We start from the raw sequence: 22,013 nt of genomic DNA, 5'->3' as shown, positions 1-22,013 counted from the left end.
GACAATGGTGGAATGAAGAAAGTGTAAGGAAAAGGAATAACCCTGAGAAAACCCACGCACGTGGTGTTTGTCCAAATTAAAACCAACTAAACGGGAACTGGGATCGAAGTGGGAACCCCCACGTGCCAGAGATGAGTGCTCTATCGCTGAGCCACCGCACTTCAAGAAGGAACAAATGTTACTAAAGTAGGCCCTTGAGTTTAGTGTGCCAATTTCACATTTTCACATAGTTAAATAAGTAGAATATTAATTTTATCGCCATTTAGCATACTTTTACCTCCTTCAAGTGTGTACACGAATTTGTGATTTCTACTTTCCATTAAGTATTCTTATGTCGTGTTTCAGTACTCTGCTTTTCGAGAACTTGCACGTATTGAATGTAATGCAATTAACAGTTGTCGTTTTGTCAGAAATTATGGTTGTTCCTCATGTTATTCTTTCAATTATTATTTACAGTGTTTCGTTATTGTGTTCTTTAATTTGTTGAAGAAATTTAGTCTTGACACTACGTTTCATTCTCTGAAAATTTATTACGCTAACTTTATTTCATTGATTTCTTCATTTTCCCCTACAACACAGACAGTCTTTTCAACTTACGAATACTTCGTAGAAGTATGTTTGTTTTTGTTGACGGTGAGTTCGCGCTTCAGTAATGATTCATGGTTTTGTGCATTGTGATTGGCTGGAGGGTAATGTTGATGCACGGTGTCTATATGTCTTCTCTAATGTTCCTAATATTAGGCCCGGGCGTATATGTTGTTTGTCACCTGGTGAGTGATTTTTCAACCAATGTATGTTTCTAGTTTCTCTTTTCATTACTACTAGTAATGTTGTATCACCTAGCTATATAGTGACAATTGACGTTAAATTAAAAGATTTCATTTCATTCTTTTTTTTTTTTTTTTGTGTGTGTGTGTGTGTGTGTTTGTTTAAAGTGGAGTACTCCTATTGTTCTCAAGTTTTAGGTGGTACTGCCTTCAGATATTTTGGAAAGGTAACTGAATAAAATCTACAACACAATTTTCTAGTACATATTTAAAAAATAAAAAAAAAAAAAAAAACTAGTTTAATCAATATTTTGGAAATGTTTGCATAGTTTTCTCTTTTGTCTGGATGAACTAAAGGACTACGTTTACGGGAATAAGATGATTTGATTTTAAAATTTACAGTAGAGTTCATATCCTCGTATAAGACAGAGACCTGATGTCAGAGAGTATATGATATGTATACAATCTAATTATTTTTTCTCTTTATCTGTCTAGGTATAATCACAATTAGTGACTTCTATCTTTTCGCTATTACCGGACATTCCAGTCCCCGACTGCAATTAATAAAAAATAATAATTTAAGAAAGTAACTACAATTTTAGTGTAAGTTATTGAAGTATTATTATTATTTGATTAGAATTCAAGAGATTACAGAGGTGTGTATACCAGAAAAAGGAACTCAACACAAGCATGTAGACAAATTTAACAATGTAAGACAGTTTAACAATAGGCCTATATGTGTAGAAATTGTTGTTCGGAAGCATTGTTATACTCGACCAACTACAAGAATATGTTGTGTATTTGGTGTGCCATAAATATTCATGTTTTTTAAAGTTTAGCGTCCCTTTTCATCACCGAAGCTATATGTGACGTGGATTACATTTTAAAGTGGAACCATAACAACTGTCATACATTCAGTATGCTCTGTCAACGAGAGTCAAACCCGAGTCATTGTGTCAAATATTCCTGATGTTAGGATTATAATTTCAGAAGTGGATAGAGAATGCGCTAGAATGAGAATTTCGGTATTTTTTTTATCGCAGATAGAACAAAATCAAACACAATTGTCGTTTCCGAAACTAATAAATAAAACATTCATAACAGGCTCGTAAAATGTGTACAATTCTTGAAACTTTGCCAGACTAAACTGTTATAAATTACTGTTACTTATAATCGGAGTAACCCTTTATAAGTTAAGTAGTTTTATACTGCTTGACAAACTATTATATCTGCGGTAAAACAAAGATTCTCTATTCCATGGCTCACTGCAGTTTCAGCAGTAATCCCATAGTGTAAAGTGTTTCTTATTATTCGAGTCTGACCTTCCGATTTAAAAATTTGGGGTTAACTGCTTAACCTCCTTAACAAAAGACGTCCCTCTAGATAGTCAATTTTAATTAATCCTCTTAAGTCTTTATTGGGAATTGTCGTTAGTCGAAATAAGACATTTTTACTTAAGAACTTCGGTTCTCCTATGTGACTAGTGATTTCGTATTTTTACAAAATATATATTTTAAACGTCAATTTAGAGGCTGCAAATAGGGATGAAGTGAAAGTTTAACTGAATAAATATTAATTGCTTTCCTTTTCATTAGGTTACTTAGAAGAACAAGGCTGTCAAGATGCAGCGTACAACTTTCTGGAGAACTGTCCGTTCCTTGCGGAGTGTCTTGCTGTTTTGAAACAAGGGAAAACTTTCAATACGCGAGTGCAAGGATATAGTTTAAATGATATTCTCGAAGAATATTGTCAAGTCCACTGCCTAGGTATGTTTTATTATTTATTACCTGATCAGTGAAGATAAGATTTAATTAATGTAACAAGTTGGTATTGAATACATTTTGTATACAATTGTTAGAAACTCAATCATTTCAGATTTGAAAATAATAATAGTTTCGAATTCCCTTCTCACTTAAATTCAAAATTAAAATAAACATACACAGAAATGTACGATGTATTCTCTGAATTAAACTGTTATCATTCTCTTTCTAGGTTCGTATCCTGTTACAATAGTTGCGTATGTACTATAGTGAATCACAGAATTTGTTGAGACGTTGCTTTTGACATTTATGTAAAAAGTGGAATGAGATCTCAAATTTGATTATCCTGATTTATTATTATTATTATTATTATTATTATTATTATAAGGGAAGTGTATTATTAAGAGAACTTTTTATCGTTATTAGCTACGATACAATATACCGTAATCCATGATGATCTATTCTAATTAACGAAAACATATAATAATAATAATAATCACATAATAGTTCATAACTGGCTTAAAGTCTGCAAATAGACATTTCTTAGCTGATAAATGAAAAACTGATGCATATCACTGCACTGAATTATTACTTAGACTAGAGACTTTCGATAACCTACTGTTACCATTTTCCATCATAAGTAAGTGCAAAGTGCTTTGCCTTACATCTTTAGTAGTGTTCACTTCCAATAAATTCTTTTGTACAGTAGCATAAATGTGTATAATCTTCAGGGGTATATCTAGAAGAAATAGTGAAAAAGAGCCTACATAATATAAACGGTATTTCGGTATGAGGTAGAATTTTCAGGTGTATACGATTTGTAGATAATGTAAGACTTGTTGTGGAATTTGAGAAGAAAATCAATAAAATGTTAAGAAAACTTGAGGAAAACTGCAAAAAGTATATGAGATGAAAATAAATGATTGACAAAAGCCAAGGTGATTGGAACGAAGCAGTCGGTATCAGATGTAGCAGGGGAGAAAGTGGAACAGGTGACTAGTTTTCGATACCTGGGTAGTACTATTAGTGATTATATAAAGTGCGAACGTAAAATAATAGCAAGGATAGGAATGACGAAAGAAGCATTTAGGAGGAAGAAAAGTAAAGATGTTGGTCGTTAAGTAAAGAGCTGAGAAAGACTCAGATAATGTTGTACTGTATAGGGCAGAAACATGGAGAGTACGCAAAAGCGACGAAAAAATTGGAAACGTTTAAAATGTTCCCTTTGCCTATTACTATCGGTCCGTAAATAGCACATAATTTCCTATGGATGTCAGCTGCATTCTGTTCTTTGACGTTCAGAAATAGTATGACAGATCTCACTTCACATTTGGTAGAATTTTATATTACGGCAGTCATTTCACCTTACTGCAACTCGCATGTATCCAACTTCACTCGGTCGGCGATTCTCTCTCTTGCAAGCACAGAATACCAGGACATGCTTCAGTGTGTGCCTATCTTCATCAGTTGCCAAACCCACATAAAAAATATCGGTCTTTTTTTTTTCATGCTCCTCGTAGTACAATGAAACTTCTCTAACTTGAACACTTTTTTCGGAGCCAGAAAAACCTCTATTAATTTCTACTTACTAGAAGCCTTGTAAGCTGGAGACTCCTCTCTGTTGCATTATGAACACACAAATTTGAAACGAAGTTGGACACCTAATAGATACACCATAAAGGTAAAGGAGAATGAATCAACGGTTGACAGCAAGTTATGATTTGATGATTCGCGAGATAGGATTTAGATTTCCGAGAAGAGTGTTGGTGAGGGAGCAGAACAGATTATCTATTACCATGAGAAAACAATGATAAAATTCCGAGGACAGTAGAAAGGGGTCCGCAGAGTGCCAAGCTGTAAGGGACAAAATTGGTTGAAAGTACAAGTGAAGAACAAGTTAGAGAAGAGGAAACAAACCCTCGTGAGAGACTTCTTCATGAAAAATTGAAATACTGAAAAACAATTATATACACTGCAGAGCGACATTTTCCTGTGAATGTTATTGTCGTGATATGTGTTAAGTGTTCATTGAACTGCTAAGGTACGTATGTATATCGTAAACTGCTTACCTGCATTGTATTGCACAACTCAATCCATAATAATTTTCTACATGAAGATACTATAAAAGTTTTCAACAACAGAAACATGATACAAAAGTACAATTCTGCGCGTATAGAGTGTATTGATGCGTGTAATAGTGCAGTATTGTTTATTACGTAACACGGTTATGATGTAATTCTACCCCTTTATCTTGGATACCTCTCTAATTTAAACAGTTTAGGAGGAATTGCAGGTTTCCACCGTAAAGGTGCTTCACTGTGTTTTGTCCATTCACTATCATTTTATTTTTTGTTTCTGCCAGTTCAAGAGCGTCTTAGAAAGCTTCCCGAGAGTTCTGCTGCGCAACTGAAACAATGCGGAAATTTGGTGGAGCAGTTGAAGTACTTAATAGATGCGTGCAAAACAGGACAACGTTTGCATGTCAGCATTACATTACCAACAAAGGTAATTTTTCTTAAAGAAATGGCTTTGTAGAGCTGTCTATTAATAAATACTAACATTTTTGTTTTATGGTAATATGCATGTAATGGTTTCCTACTGATCCAATCTCTTAACATTCGTGTTTTTTCAGTGTCATAAAATATAATAATACCATAATGGAAATTCCTCGCTAAAATTGCAATTATGTCGGCATTTTAGTCACCGGAAAATGTTGAAAAGAGTTCGGTTGGTGTTGGAATTATGAGTTTTACCTGCGACTTTTATTTAGTGGATTATTTTTGAACCTTGATCTTTTTCTGCTCTTGATTTCCAATGCATATTCTTTCTAAGAAATATGAAGATTGATTTTCAGACGATTAACTGTACCGTATCTTCAGTTTCAATATTTTTTTTACTAATCACTTTACTTCCTGTGTACTTAAGGCTGTTTCGTATATGAAAGTTCTGTTATTCTGCTAATGGGTTAATAATTTGTAAAGAGAGAAACAAAAGAATTGAACATCATCTTTTATTCATCTGTATTTGCTCCTGCAATATATCGAGGAAGGTTTTGCACCTTATCCTTAAGCGAAGTTGATTCCTTTATGTAGACACTTCTTTTCGTTTCATCACAATAGCATATTCTGGATAAATCGTCTTAATTTAGTTGTGAGTACGTGACTGCATTAACATGTATTCTTTTTAGAAGAAAGAATCCTACAACTTAAATAAAACACCTTTGAAAAATTAATAACAATACAAGTTCATCCCACTTCCAGGTTATGATGGTCAAAATTGTTATAAATGTTCATCTTGAAATACCGTTACAAGGCTTTGAAACAGTATGCGTTATAATTTATTATTATAGAGAAGAATTCTTGAGAACCGACCTGGCAGACAGCTTCCGCTCCGTCCTCGAGTGCTAGTAATGTTGCCAACTCATAGGTTAAGAAAGTTACAACTGTTGTTGTGTGATAGGCCTATTCCAACATCTACATTTAGTGCCACAATTACATCAACTACTATCATACACATTGTTTTTGTTACTATTACAAAATAAGTGCTTTGTATAAGGGTAGGCTTTTTGGTTCCCAGATGCATTTTCCTGAAGGAGGTACCACAACTCACATATGCTTCTCAGCTGTGAGTAAGGAAGTAATACAGGGTGCGGCACGTAAAGTGAACACATAAAATGAAATGTAATGTATTGAATATGACTACTCACCTTCACAGCAGGTGCTGAAAGTGTCCTCCGCCCACTTCAACACACATGTGAGCACGATTGAGGAGATTCATATATACCCTTGTCAGTTCTTGTGTTGTAATGCTATTGATGACATCCTGGATCCTGGTCTTGAGTTCTTCAATTGTGTGTGGATTTGTTTCGTATACTCTTCCCTTTAACAGTCCCCATAAGTAAAAGTCACACGTGGACAAGTCTGATGACCGAGGAGGCCACAAGCCTTTGCTGATTGTCCTCTCTGGTGTAAACATCTCATGCACAAGGGACAATGATGCAGTGATGTGTGGCATGTTGCACCGTCCTGCTGAAAGTAACATAACTGACGCTCCTCTTCGGTCAAGTGTGTATAAAACTCCTCCAGGATTCCCATATACACGTCACTGTTCACTGTCGTCTCAAAGAATATGGGCCCAATAACGCGTGTGGCGGAAATGGCACACCAAACACCAATCTTCTCATCATGCAAGGGTACCTGGTGGATTGCGTGTGGATTTTCTGTCGACCAATACCGGTTGTTTTGGGAATTTACGTACCCAGACAGGTGGAACCACGCCTCGTCACTCATGATGAGCATTAGTGGATCCGAGAAACCACTGGCAACATTGCTCAACAGCCATGAACAGAAATACACCCTCTTCTGCAGGTCAGGCTCCTTCAGTTCTTGCACAACACTTATCCGGTACGGTTTTAACTTCAGTCCCCTTAAAACACGTCTGCAACTTCCCTCACTCGCATGAACCTGTTGACTCAATCTCCTGGTTGACTTTCGAGGACTTCTTGTCATTATCTCCTCCACCTGCATCTTTAATTCAGGTGTGCAGACAGATGGTCGTCTGTTCCTGGGAGCATTTTGAACCGATCCTGTACGCCGCCATTTTTCAATCAATTCCTGAATGGAGCTTTTTGCTGGCACAGAACGTCCTGGAAATTTCTCCCGAAACAAATTCTTTGTTTTCACAAAAAGATCCAGTGAGAATGAACCCTTCAACAATGGCAACACGCTCGGGTATCGAATACGGCATTATCACACACTGACACTCACCCGGCTTAACACAACGAGGCCTTTTTCTCAACTGGTTTCGACAAGTTAAGTCGACCCGACCTCGACACGCCATCTCTTGGTAGGAAGGTAGATTGTTTAAGTGTTGCCAAAAACACAATATACCAGAATATTACGAAGGGCCGGTTTTACGTGCCGCACCCTGTACTTTCAGGTAAATTCCACTGACCATGTTTGTTTCTCCTTTCTTTGTGCTTCACATGCAGCGCAGTTTCAGCATTCGACGAAAGATTAATGAAAAATTAACATCATCAATTTGTTCCCTACCAACGACAACGGGCACACGAAGGTTGCAATTGGAAGTACCCTTTCAGTATATTATTCCAAACGAAATGCTTATCACTACAAAGTGTATATTGAATAGTAATCAGCAAACATGAGTTCCCGCTAGCCTAGAATTACCAAATAAACATTATCGAATGCTGGACATTCTTTCAGAAAGAGTCTAAGTTTTCATAGAACAGCAGGACTTTTTTTTCCTACCTTATGATTCTTTTGATGACGTTGAAGTTGTCCTGTTTTGAACAGGAAAAACTTTTTTTTAATCGCTGTTCAGGCTTTCTTCAGTTCTAAAATAGGATGATGACAATAATATGGTTAGTTTTAATCAGGGGCGGATCCAGAACGGACTTCTGGGGGGGGGGCGGTGGGTTGTAATACTGGTACTTAGTACTACTTTTAAGAGCTCCAAACTCTGGGATGGGCTTTATTTATATATAAAATGAGAAAGTTTCCTCTTCGGGGGAGGGAGCGATTGCCCCTAGTTTTGTGTTGCTCGTGAGACGAGAAATTTCTCGTATTGTCTTGTATTCGAGATGAGAAGTACATTTTAAAATTCAAGACGACGAGACAAATGAGATAATTCTCGTCTCGTTTCTAAGAAGAGACAAGGAGCTTCTCGGGATTTCTGGGAATAAACTAGTGCGCTAAACATATTATAACACACTCTTCGTGGACGCGGAATGCTTCTTATAACTTCTAGATAAAATTGAGTGAAAATGAAGATATAGATTATATACATAAATTTACGAAACGAGACTAGCAAATTTCCGAAGCGAGACGAGAAAAGCATACCGAGAATCGAGACGAGACAGCCTTTTTTCTTGTGCCGTGGGAAACATTAGTGATCGCGACTTAGGTTGCTATTCACGTCACATTGGTTTGTGTGTTCAGTTATGTATCGTTTTGCATATGAAAATGAAAGCGAACACACACTTCATTTTTCGAAGAGTAAGATATACGCACCGACTGAGCGCAGTATTATATGGAAACGAGAAGAACCTATTGATAATAAAAATGGACTATGATTACGCGCTTTTCAAAAAAGGATGTACCATAAAGACACACGCACACACTTACATTTAAAAAATCGATTATGCAATAGATTTTTTCCTTATACACAGCTAACACAATTTAAAACCTGCTTCAGTTTTATTTAAACAATCAAGTGAATAGCTTTTGTAGCAGAATGCCAAACATAGTTCCAGTACACGTGATATCAGGTTCAATCCAGTGTGGAACACACATCTCTAGAAACAAGTGAGCAATGGTTCAGGTACAATTGTGATAGATACTCTACTTTATATTTTTGGAGTTGATTCGGATGGTGATGATTATAAGGCCCGAGGAGATTACTGTCACTCACGAAGCTACAAAATTTTCTCGGTGAATATCTTCGACCGTGTTTAGCGACTGTTATTAATATCAGTATTTTGTCAGTACTATTTTCATTCCTCCCTGAAGGAACGTGCTGTTAGAAGCCCTGAGCTAGTACTACTGCTGAAAGAAGGGTGCACGTGTACTCGCGCAAGCGTAGTGCGCTCGTCACGTGTTGGACGAGCTGGATAGAGGATCTTACGAAAACTAGCCTACGATACAAGGATCTAAGGTGACAGTGAAATTTTTGTCTTTTAATATTGAATATGCATTAATGGTATTTGATAATGTTCTATTTGTTGATTTTTTTGTACTTGTAATAGTGTTTTCTATGCAAATGATGTGTACCGAATAATTGATTATAAGCTAGCTAGGTGAATATCGTAGATGAAAAACTTACCACTGTTCGTTGTAACACACACTAATCGTAAATTCTCAAGTCTACCTAGATTTTTCAAGTTAAGAAGACTGAAAGTTTGAAGGTTTCAAAAGCAAATACATAGATTTCAGAAGGCAAGTTTCAAATTATGTTTTATGTAGTACGGTCATTACCAAATTATGTCAATCGAAAAAAGACTAAGATCGTGTTAAATTTTCAAATCATCCTTTGAATGACCACCCAATGAATACTGACTGTACAAGTTGCAGAAAATTACACTCACATCGATCTGTCCATTCCGTTTTCCAGTTCCAGTTTATAACCTGAAGATGACTGCACATAGGCACTAGTATAATTGAGGAAAATATTGACCTCATTTATAGCAAATTATATTAATATAAAGAAGTATCTCTTACGTACATTAACAATGACCAGGTACGTGTGTGTTTACTTGCACGGAATCACGTCGTAAATTTAGCAGAAAACATACGCTTGATTTTAATAAGCTGGATATAAAGTAGTGTCAATATTACTGCAATGTTCCGAGTACCTGAAGTTGCGTCACTCATTATTAACTCAGCAAGATGTGCCATTGATATTTATTTATTTATTTGTTTACGAAGAACAACAAAACTTAAAAATTCTCCGGAGGCCCCGGTGACTCAGTGGTAGAACGTTCACTTCTGGTGCATGGTTTCCCAGGTTCAGTCTCAGCTCTCGCCAAGTGGGCTGTGTAGTGGAAAAACACTGTGTGCGTGGGTTTTCTCGGGGTTTTCCCACCTTATTCACTCCACCATTGCATTCGTTTCTCGTCATCACCGTCTTCTTTACCCTAGACGGTATAACCGTGCGACGTAAACCTAAAAGATTTCATTTTTCAAAAATTCTCGGAGCAACATACAATGCGAATTCGTGTTCATGTGTACAAAGAAGTTACGACACTTTGTCCGCTGGTAAAGTGTTTCTCAATTGTTTATTTCATATGAAATACAAAAGCTCATTCGTTTGCATTCATGCAACTTGCAAACAACGACACCTGTCAAATCGGGTTTTACAGTACAACAAAAGCTGTATATGCATACATATATCAGTTTCTCAGCTGTTGTGTAGCAGGTTTTGTAATGGGCAAAATGCCACCGTAAAAAATAAGAAGTCACTTTTGGGTAGGGCTCTTTCTCATACAAACGTCAGCATTTCCTGCATAGTAGAATAGTGTCGGAACAGTGATTTCGAGGTAGGACGGGTCACTGTTAGTGTTTAATTAAAAGCATATGCACAGTAGTCTCTTTCACTACCCACATCACCAACGAAATCACATCTAACGCGCGTTAGTGAAACAAGGCCTGTGCTAAAGATAATCTGTGATATTGCGCCGTGGGAGAATCCTGTGTGCAAATATGTGAAACTAGATAATGGGTAAAATTTAACAAGCTTTTAATTGTACTGGATAGTATGTGTTATCACATCTTTAAGTAAGTAGTGTTTTATGTTATGATAGTACAAAGGTAATTTTACGTGCTGCTAAAAGTAGTACATTATAACACGTGCTTTCTATTTTATAGAGTGTCCCCCGGAGCAGGTTAAGCGCTTTGGGAAGTACGCCTACCCCTTCAAGCGTTGCAAAGCAGAAGGTTCGACTTGCAGAGCGCAAATTAAAGAAACGGTTTTCAAGTCATGACCAGAGCAAACAACAAAAACTAACTCTTCGTTCGGAAAAGAATGAAGAAGTTGCCTCAGGTAATATTGTATCTGTGTAATTATTGATTGAATCGGTGCGAGTTCATATTCGTAGTTTATTTAATCCAGAAATGTAAAGGGTTACTGTAGAATACGGCGTTTTGTCAAGAATTTTTCCAAATTGTACTCAAAGTTCCACTGTGTAGAGTTTAAAAATTATTTCCTCGTTTCATCAATATTCACTTCTGACAATAAAGTTTTGTAAGAAGACATGCAACTCTCGTTACTATAACAAGGCGTCGAACTTTTTAAATTTGAAAAGCAATAAAGGCTAATTAGATTTGTAAAGATTTTATGTAAAACTGTTTTATAATCCAAATGCGAGGCGCGTCCGGAACGTAAATCTTCCTAGAGTGGTAGACAAAGAAAACACATTGACGTTGAAACATTTCTTGCCACAGATACAGTACAGGTAACATTACTTTTCAACATATTCCTCGCCGGAAGTCAAACATTGTCATCCGCAGTCGTAAAAGTCAGCCGCCTGGGAGTGGAACCAGTGTATCATAGCCGTCTGCATTTGTTCATCTCTATCAAAATGCTTACCGGACAGGAATGTCATAAGAAGACATGAAAATCGCTCGGTACGAATTCCGGGCAATACTACCGAACTTCTGCAGTCATTCAACTGGGACCCGTCGTATAGCCCGGATCTTTCTTCGAGCGATTTTCCTGTCTTCTGACACCTCAAAATATTCCTGTCCCATGAGCATTTTGATAGTGATGAACAAATGCAGACGGCTGCCATAACATTACTTCCACTCTCGGGCGGCTGACTTACGACGTCGGAATAGAAAAAGTAATCCCACTTACAATGAGTGTCTAAATTTTGGTGGTGATTATATTGAAAAGTAGTGTCACTATGCTAGTTGGAGCAAGAAATGTTTTAAAGTCATTATGCCTTCTTTGTGTTTGGCGCACTAGGGAAACTTGCTTTCTGGACGCATCTCACAACATTTTGTGTAATAAGTTAAAGAACGGGTATCTGGGTAAATCAGTTTATTTTTAAAAAAAAAGTTAAAAACATGAAATAATACAATTGCTTATGTAACGTAAGAAACTTAATTTAATTTGTTCCTCATTGAATGTTCTTATGACGACCAAACCTCCTCAAATGGTTTAAATATTTCGGACAATAACCGATTGTCTATCTCCAGTAGTAGTAAACAATCCTGTGACCGACATTTTGCATAGGATGATGTAAACCTGTTTACAACTACTGAAGAAAGACATCAAGTATTTTGTCGCTGACTGTTTGGTTATGTTACTATCAGTAATAACCTGAAGCGTGAAAAAGTTGTGGAACCAAAAAGCAAATAAACAGAAAGTGTTTTTCATAATTTTATTCCATTGAATGGCTTTATATGCTAGATGTAATCAATTTGTAATACAATTTCAGTTCATTCTGTCGCCGGTGGCAGCAGTTAAACCATTACGTCGTATTCTTCAAATGTAAACTCGAAAAAGTACCCTCCCGGTGGGGGCACTCGGTCGAAAAAGTGTAAACCGTGGGACGTAAAACTTAAAGATTTCATTTCATTTTCGAAAAAGTGTAAAAAGCTTTTTCAGGCCAGGCCAGCCAGCCATCATTTTCAGGTTTCCGTGGGTTTTCCTCATTCACACCAGACAAATGTCGGGTTGATACCTAACACATAGGTCCCAGGGCGCTTTCTTCCTTCCCTTTCCCCGAATAGTGTGCTCGCCGAGGGACGTCATCCCTCATATGTGATGGGTTAACATGGACCAAAAATCTAAATTCTAAATCGAAAAAGTACCCCTTTTGCTCCTCCATACTGTTATAAATTGTTTCCAAAACTATATTAAATGTCGAATATTCGTTGCCAATTGTAAGCATTGTTAGGACTTAGGCAAGTAACTCGGTATTTATTACATAATTTTGTTCTTACTTTCTCATTATAGCGGGATGTCACTTTATTACGCAACATTACAGTGTAAACCACTTGAAGAGTAATCTTATCAGTAAACTGAGAAGGTGTACTGAATGCATTTCTTACCCAAGTCTTAACAATACGTACAGCCGTCAATTATTAAAATTTGACGTTTAATATATAGTAATTTGAAGGATCAAAAGTAAGTACCTTTTGAGTTTTTTTATAAGATTGGTCTTCAAGCGATTTACTCGTATATTACAATCATTATTTTAATTTAATTTCTCTGAAAGTCAAGGTTCACTTTCTGTCTTATAAATGGTGTAATTTATTTTCTCTTGTAGTGACAGTCCAACGAATAGAGGCTACACCGTTGACAAGTCTGCCTGGTTTAACCCATCTGGAGAAGAGCAGCCAGTACACGCAAACAGCCAGTGATTGTGAACAAGAAAATGCAGCATCACAAAATAACTCTTCATCGACAAGAGATGTGGCACCTGAGAGCGGGAATGAGTCTCTTAATCGAGATAATAGTGGCGTTTCTTCCATCGACTTATTTTGTGATCCTAGTGTTTTGGATAGACCAAGTGATTGTAGCGGACAAGGAACTCAGGCTGGAAGTTCGATGACTGAAGAATTGGTTCGTATGAATTTGCAGGATACGAGCAAAGAAAGTAGTTCTTCGACGCTAAACAAAATGCTTTATAGTGAGTCGTGTCGTAATGAACGTGAGTTATGTACACCAATGAAGTTAGACGTTCAGTCAGCTCAAGGGACATCGGGTCCTTCCGAGAAATCCGGAAATGGTAAGCTTGTTTTATCCTTCATTTTCATTGTGTTGTAAGTAAATATAAGTCGCTAGCACATACAAATATTTAAAGTTATTGGCCTCTTGAATATTTTGAAGTTGAATGTAATGATCACTCTGCCTGGTAAGGGGACTTGAAGAACAGAGAAAACAGGAATTGATTTATGGAAGCGAGATACAATTCAGATAGGCAAGAGCGACCTTTTTTGGGTAAAGCAAACGAAATATTTGGCTTTTTTCTCTTTTTTTCGTGACCTTTATGTTCAGCTGCACACTTTCCTTTCCTGTGGTAGATTCTACAGTTAAGAGAAATTTTACAGAATGTTTGCTAGTTCTCAATTTGATTTGGGTCTCTGACTTGGTTAATTTCCAAAGCAGATCATCTTTTCAGCGTGCGAAGTAAAGTTATTCAACCCAACGTGTCAATGCACTGTTTGGATAATTTTCATAGCCTTATCACAACGTAAAAGCTATAGGCTTCTGTGTTTTCTTGGGTACATAACTTTGAATTTGCAGGCAAGAAAATCTATACTGCTGTAAACAAAGAAATAAAGTGAAACCAACAATGCCAGAACAAGGGGCCGTTTTTACGTAATCAAATTTTCGGTTCGAAAACCTTGATGTGACCTCTGCAGAATTAGATAGATCAACTGCTCTTTTGATTATTTGATTATGTTGTAAGCACGAGATGGTGATAAAAGGACAGCACTATTTTCTGTGTTATTACAAGCTGAGGGATCGTTTTGCATCAGTCAGTGTTGGGTAAGTTACTTGTAAAAATGTAACGCGTTACAAGTTACTTTACTTTCTCTTAAAATGTAACGCGTTAGTAACGCGTTACTTGCCTCAAAAAAGTAACTGTTACTTTACTTCGAAAGTAACGCGTTACTTTTAGTTCCGAAACTTTGAATATGTGAAAAAAATCTTATTACTTCAGTTTTCCGTACTGTTATTACTACCGCTATTATTATTATTATTATTATTATTATTATTATTATTATTATTATTATTGAACGTTCTGAATCGATTTATGTAAATGCAAGGCCAAATTTTTACTTGACAACTATATCAACATTTTAATGTAATGTAACATTGACTAAAATGCCATACTGCGTTACTCGTAGGGCACGAGTGAATTCGAGCAAGTTTTCTTTGAAACTCGATTCGACTAGAAACATATATCTTTGAGCTCGACCCGAGAACTCAGCTTGAAAAATTTCCTCCAACTCGACTCGAATTCGGGTCGAGTTTCGAGTACTCTCTTCAAGTATCTTACATAGACAATATAATTATTATCAATGGTACTACTACTACTACAACTTCTTTTTCTTCTTCTTCTTCTATTATTATTATTATTATTATTATTATTATTATTATAACAACACTGTGTATAAACATGAAAGATAGGCGGTTTATATATAAATACTAAAAAAGTAGTTGATTGCCAACCTCGGGAGTCGTGAAGTCTAGGAGTAAAGGACATTGTTCACGAGTTAAAAGTTATAGGGCACTGGCCAAATATCTTCAAAACTGCTCGGCCCGGGTTTAGAATTGTCAACGACCCGAGCAGATCGGCTCACAGCTCATTCACTATCGACTCAAACCGAGAAGTGAGCTGAGCCAACAACTCACCCAACCGATTCGGCTAGAGCCCTTCGCTCAGTTGAGTCGAACCGAGCAGATGGCTTATCCCAACCAAGCCAGCTCGAGCCGATGGTTCACCCCAAGCGAGCCGGCTCGAGCCATCGGCTTAGTTAAGCCGAGCCGAGCTAAGCTTGTTATAAAAAATCTCTTGTAGTCTCGCTATCGGGACGAGACGAGATGCGAGCAGTGTCCCCTCTCGTGAGCAACACTAAAAGTATTCCATATTACTGCTTAGATTACATTTCTCATGGCTTTCGCTTTCCAGTGTAATCAGCCCATGATTTCAAAACGAGTTAAAACGAGCGAGCCACTTATCAAACTCGACTCGACTCGAAACTCGACGCCAAAAGCAGTGAATCGGTTCGGAACTCGACTCGAGAATATTACTTTTGACTCGAGAATATTACTTTTGATTCGACTCGAAACTCGACTTGGATTCGAGTCGAGTTTTAGCTTGACTCGTGCCCATCCCTATGCGTTAGAAAAAATGGTTGCTTATTATTATTCTGCTAAACTAATTATATAATAATAACAATATTGCTATGTAAAATTAAAAATACAGAATATAGAGAAACATTACACTACAATTGACGAAATGAGAATACATGAACTGGGGGTGAATCAAAATTGCCAATAACTCTAAAATCGATACATGCTTTTTAAAGCTAGTTGTTCCAAACTCTATAATCAACGGGACTTTAGGATGTGCAAACTGATCTTTAAAAAACTCTAATATTGCATACTATCAACATTACATCAATAAAGTAGGCCTGTTCATCAGAACACCGTTTATTCATATTAAACCCTTACTGAATGTCGTTCATTATGACACCCTAATTGTTTATAAATATTTCCCGCCGGGGCACTTTACTTTTAAATTCTGTTCAGCAGTGGCGTACTCGATTTTATTTCGGTGGGGCTTTGCCTGAAAATGTGAAAATTCTGCAAGATATTTTATATACTTTACTATAGTAATAAGATTTCGGGGGGAGCTTAAGCCCGGAAGTCCCACCCCTAAATACGCCACTGCTGTTCACCATCATCTTCAGCTTTTAAGAAAAAGCATTCTTTCAAATGTTCGAACGATAAAATATTTTCGTTCTCCATCTTTATAAAAACACCACCATTCAAAGTAAAATAGACTACCAGTACCAATGCACTCGTAGTTCACTCACTGAATGTATTGATTTGGAGCTGTCAAAATCTAAGACAAAATCTTCCAGGTGCTTGCAATCAGTACACGTGATTTTCCTGAGGCTGTCCTCATCTTCCAAAAGCAGCAAGTGGCACTATATTTTGTTATGTAAATAAACAAATCAAATTGTATCTATGAATGTATTTGCAAACCTACCAACGTAAAGTTCGTAAGGCGAAACGGGTAAATGCACATCGAGATTTCCCGTTCCGCCTTGCATTAAGATGAAAAGTGATAACAGGTTTTACATGCTAACTTCATTACTAGAGGTCATAAGGCGAAACGGGTAAAGGCGAACAGTGCAGGAATTGTCGTTCACTGACATCGTTCATGACATTGTTCCATTCTCAGAAATTCACTTACAGGAAAGTAACATTTGTTTCCGAAAAAAAAACCATATATTGTAGTTACTCATCCGAAATGTAACGCGAAAAAGTAACGCAAACTAGGCACGTTACTTAAAAATTTGTAACGCGTTACCGTTACAGTTACTTTGGAAAAATGTAACGCGTTACTAGGAAACGTTACTTAAAAAGTAACGCGTTACAAGTAACGCGTTACTTGCGTTACGTTACTTCCCAAGACTGGCATCAGTATGTTCAGATCCACTGTTCCCAGGAAGGTTTATATGCAGAGTTGGAATATCGATTTGGTATCATTGATGCCACGTCCTTTTTTATGATCCACGTCGAGGCTTTCCTGTGTTCTAGTGCAGTTTTTTTTTTCTTTCGTTTTTCTCGTGAAGTTACGAGCGGTAAACTGACAAGTACATTGACTTTATTCTCATGTTTAGGATAAAATAATTAATGGCATAAAGTTTTGATGTTAGAATATAGATTAAATGTAAAATAACTAGGCAAAAATCGCTTTATTTGTGATTAACAATTTATAATATATGGAGCATGTGCAATTAAAATTGAAAATTTCAACCTTACTTCGATTATGTTGTGTAAATCAGCAATGAAATTTGATATCGCAATATTGCGAGTAGTGATAACATTTAAAATAAATATAGACAGAAAAGCTAGTACTCGCCGAAAATATATATATATATATATATATATTCTAAGTAGCGCTTGGGGAACACATTGTTTCCATCTTCAGCCTAAAAACAATTCGAAGAGGATTTGAAACGTGAGGGAGAAATATGAATAGGTTAAATAAATAAATAAATAAATAAATAAAAAAAAAATGCAAAGCACAAGTCGTCTTGTCAGAAATGAACACCTGTTAATGGTCACTCACTGGTCATTGTTCACTGTCGATCACTGTTTTTTTATTGCCTTGCAGACAGCAAAAATATGTACTGAAAAGACAGCTCCGAATCACATTTGTGTCTCCTTTATCTAAATTGAGTGCAGGTTTCTTTGATTTTTCGTTCAGTTATTAATTTTGCTTTCTCTATCAAACATAAATTAGTTTTGACTTGGATATTTGTAAATCATAATCTGGAAAAGTCAGAGAATTCGTATTCGCCAAATAAGTGGGAACCCTAACAATATACTTCGTAGGTCGTGAGGTGAACTCATACGATCCTCTTCAAATTTAACACAGATGTATGCCTTGTCCTGATTAATATGTTTGTGGAATATTTTCTAGATCAATCCTTTGATTTCAAAATTTAGGGCCATCAGAGTTGGAGTTTTGAATTAGTGAATTCTTCCTTTCATTTTCGACGTGGAGCTCTCATATGAACTTATCGGATCTTTATGAAACTTAGCATAGTGGTAAACCTTCATTTGCTTAGTGAAATATTCTTGTGCATAACTTTTGTTCTCGAGACTTGTGTCCTGAAAGTTGGGATTTGGACTGGGTCAAATTTTTAGTGATAATGTAAAAAGATACTCACTCACTAATCAAAGATAGTAAACAAATTGAGTGCGCGGTTAGTAGGCGCATATGTATCGAAGGTGGCTAGTGTGTGTCGCGAGGAACAGTGTCCAAGCTAATAACGGCCTACAGAACTCAGTATATAGAACTTCAGTTGACGGAAAAGAAGCTTCAAGGACTGTGAACAAATGCGGAAAAATGACCGCGGAACTCAGCACTTGGAACAGCCTATTGCAACAATATAGTCCAATGCGATTTGCATAACATGAACCAACTGAATGATTTGAACCGGCCGGGATACAATTTCCATACTGGTGATTACTTCATACAACTCTTTAGAGCGAAGAAAATTGTGCCGAGAACATACAAAGTGGACTGCGGATGACTGGAAACGTATAGTATGGTTCGATTAGTTTTTTTTTTAAACCGTATTTCTAACAAAAGACCGTGTTGTATGGCGGACGCTAACGGAATCGGGTTGTATGATTGCAAGCGATTATATGGACCTTTTAGGTGACTATGTACATTCTATTGTCCAGATGATGTAGCCGGCAAATGACAATTTTTCAATATGACAGTGCGCGAATTCACACTGTGGAAGCTATTAAGTCATGGTTTCATTATTTCAGGATGAACCATTACACTCCCGATGGCCACCCAATTCCCAAATCTCAACATTATTGAACTTTTGATGATTAAACCGAGTGTTATATTGCACGAAGAATATTATAATACCCGTCTCGAAACCATTCATGACCATAGGTGTCCAAACTCGCGAGCCCTACGCTCGTGAGCTTGGCACTCACGCTCAACCGGGCTCGGGCTCAATAATTGAGCGCGAGCCCGAGTGAGCCCGAGCCCCAATGAAATAAGTGAGCGCGAGCCCGAGCCCACTTGAGATTAGTGAGCGCGAACCCAATCGAGAGAAGTGAGTGCGAGCCCAGTTGGGAGAAGTGATCGCGAGCCCGAGTGAGCGCGAGCCCAGATGGAAGAAGTGATCGCGAGCGCGAGTGAGTGCGAGCCCAGTTGGGAGAAGTGATCGTGAGCGCGAGTGAGTGCGAGCCCAGTCGAGAGAGATGAGCGCAAGCCCGAGTGAGTGCAAGCCCAGATAAGATTAGTGAGTGCGAGCGCGAGTGAGCGCGAGCCCAGTTGGGAGAAGTGATCGCGAGTCCAGTTGAGACTGGTGAGCGCGAGTGAGTGCGAGCCCAGTCCAGAGAGATGAGTGCGAGCCCGCGCTCACTTCACACTCACGTGGACTAATCTGCATTTCCATGTGCAGAATTGTAAAGGAAGAATTAAACAACTTTTCAAAATGAAAAATCACATTCTTGAGGTCTGAGCTATCATTTTATTGTCCAGAGGACTTCAAACATCTTTCGATAGAGAACCGACTTTTTCATGGATATTATGAGAGGATGGTATTTGAGGCAGGTATTTGTTTTTGTTGTTTTAGTAACAACTTCCATGACCCAAGCTATTTGTGTGTGTGTGTGTGTGTGTGTGTGTGTGCGAGATCATAGAATAAGGAAACTACTTGACCTTCCGAAATAGGAAATTTATTTACTAACAACTAATGAAGCTGTGCGTTCATAGAAAAGTCGAGCGAAATAATTATGTATTATTTAATTATAGCTTCTTTAAATCCCAATAAACAAGAGTAACTCTTAAGAATGTTGATAACTTGCATCATAATAGTTATTCAGCCCATTAATTTATATGAGGAAACAAAGAATTTTAGCCAGTTAATTTTACTGACTACTTCTTCTTGAGATCTTTAAATGTTTTATGCGAAATTTAACCACTGTATTATGTAATTTTAATTTAAAGCAAGAAACCCTTAAATAGGCCAGAAGAAGAAATTAGTAAAATTGAATGAGTAAAATCTCGTCTATTTAAAAGAAAAATACTTCCTGATATAAGTCAGTGGGCTATTTAAAAAAAAAAGAAAGATAACAATTCAACATGAAAAAAAAAAACTAATACACACACACACACCTCCTTTCATTAAAGTCATTTTCGAAAGCTACCCTGAAACGATGGCGTGTCGTTTGTTGCAACCAGAGTTAAAAGTGAAGGAAAACACGGGGACGTCATCTCCCACTTCCAAAAATATCTATGGCGTTCCTCCACTTCCTAAAAAAATATAGTGGACAAAGATAGGCACAAGGGATGACATGACGTCATGCGTTCCCCAACCTTTTCAGATCAATTTTTATCCCTGGTTACAACTCAATTTTGATGTTGTTTGACAATATTTTCATTGCGGATTTATCAAATCTTATTACCGTGAAGATTAGCACATACCTGACGAAATATCTGAGGGTTGCCAGGCACTTTCACTGTGGTAAGTATTCTCATCTTCCAGACGAAAGAGATCTCATATAACCTCACTGATGAAAAAGAATATTAAGCTCCAAACAAACAAAGACTAAACATTCTAAATTTCACGATAACTTCATAAATTGACATAATTACATTTCCTCTTTTAACGCAGTTCGTAATATTACCTTATTTTATATAAGTTCTATTTTTCTGTTATGTTACGCCATTAAAGAACCGGCTTTTAATATACATAAGGAGATGTACAGATGAATTGAAAACTAGAACCACAATATGCTTACCATTTTCGAAAGTATTACACATAACTTCTTGACTCAAACTGATGTTATGACGTAAATTTTATTCATAAACATCTTTATTGAGTTTTCATTAACTTCTAATTTTCTTTGGTGTTGTTTTAACAAAATACAGGCTATAATCAACGCATACTTTCAAATTTTCAGTTTTAATACTCTTAAACTTGGCCTAAATTAAGAAATATTCATATTTAATGTATTTTAGCAGGAAGATATGCTTTCAAATACATAATTAAAAGTAGTGGTTGCTCCTGAGGGAAGTCACAAAGTTAAAAAATTAAAGTTTTCTTGCTTCAAAGTAAGGGGTAAAAGTAATCTAATGGACTTAGAAGATACAGGTCCGAATGGGAACACTATTGTGGGACTCCCGGTTCCAGAAAAACAGTAAAGAAATCGCATTAAGACTATATCATCCTGGTATTCATTGAGGTGTCATATCACTTAATAAGCCTATTTTTTCATCGGAAGTTGGAAACGTAAAGAAATAAAGAAACTACTGCAGAATTAACTTTAGAAAATATTGCTTTTAATACAAACTATTCACTCCCTCAAATTCTAGATAGAGGCCAACAGGCTATACGCTCCCTTGTTTATGTTCATGGATGTACATGTATTACAATATGTTGTTATATTTCACAAGCCAAGAGTAACAGAGCCATCTAACAGTCTGATGATCACTTGGCCGAGGGACCCGCGAGCAGAATGTATTAATTGCAGAATTTAGTCAAGGAGCCACACTGGTTTCCACAGGGGAACATTATGCTGCTAAGACGGCACTGAATAGTAGATTATACTCTAGCGCGGGAGCCGACTGGGAACAATCGGTCCAATCCGCTGAAGTCCGGCACTGATTGCTGTATACGACAATTAATATAGTAGGGAAGTTTTCTTCTTTTAGTTTGAAGCAACAAAAAGTCTTTTAATTTTT

At 36.9% G+C, this 22,013-nt stretch overlaps 1 protein-coding gene across 1 annotated transcript in view; it reads left to right on the top strand.

Moving 5' to 3' along the window:
* LOC145692971 (uncharacterized) overlaps positions 1 to 22,013 on the top strand; it is a 114,756-nt gene that overhangs the window by 7,897 nt on the left and 84,846 nt on the right. Inside the window, exons 2-5 of the mRNA XM_081768577.1 lie at positions 2,363 to 2,533; positions 4,890 to 5,032; positions 10,909 to 11,083; positions 13,317 to 13,778. Coding sequence (XP_081624703.1) covers positions 2,363 to 2,533; positions 4,890 to 5,032; positions 10,909 to 11,083; positions 13,317 to 13,778 — 951 coding nt within the window. The remainder of the gene's footprint in view (positions 1 to 2,362; positions 2,534 to 4,889; positions 5,033 to 10,908; positions 11,084 to 13,316; positions 13,779 to 22,013) is intronic.

Source organism: Thermobia domestica, chromosome 1 (assembly GCF_964235325.1).
Source record: "Thermobia domestica chromosome 1, izTheDome1.hap1.1, whole genome shotgun sequence".
Lineage (NCBI taxonomy): Eukaryota > Metazoa > Arthropoda > Insecta > Zygentoma > Lepismatidae > Thermobia > Thermobia domestica.
Note: the sequence above shows the minus strand (reverse complement) of the source record. Positions and strands in the feature narration are given on the sequence as shown.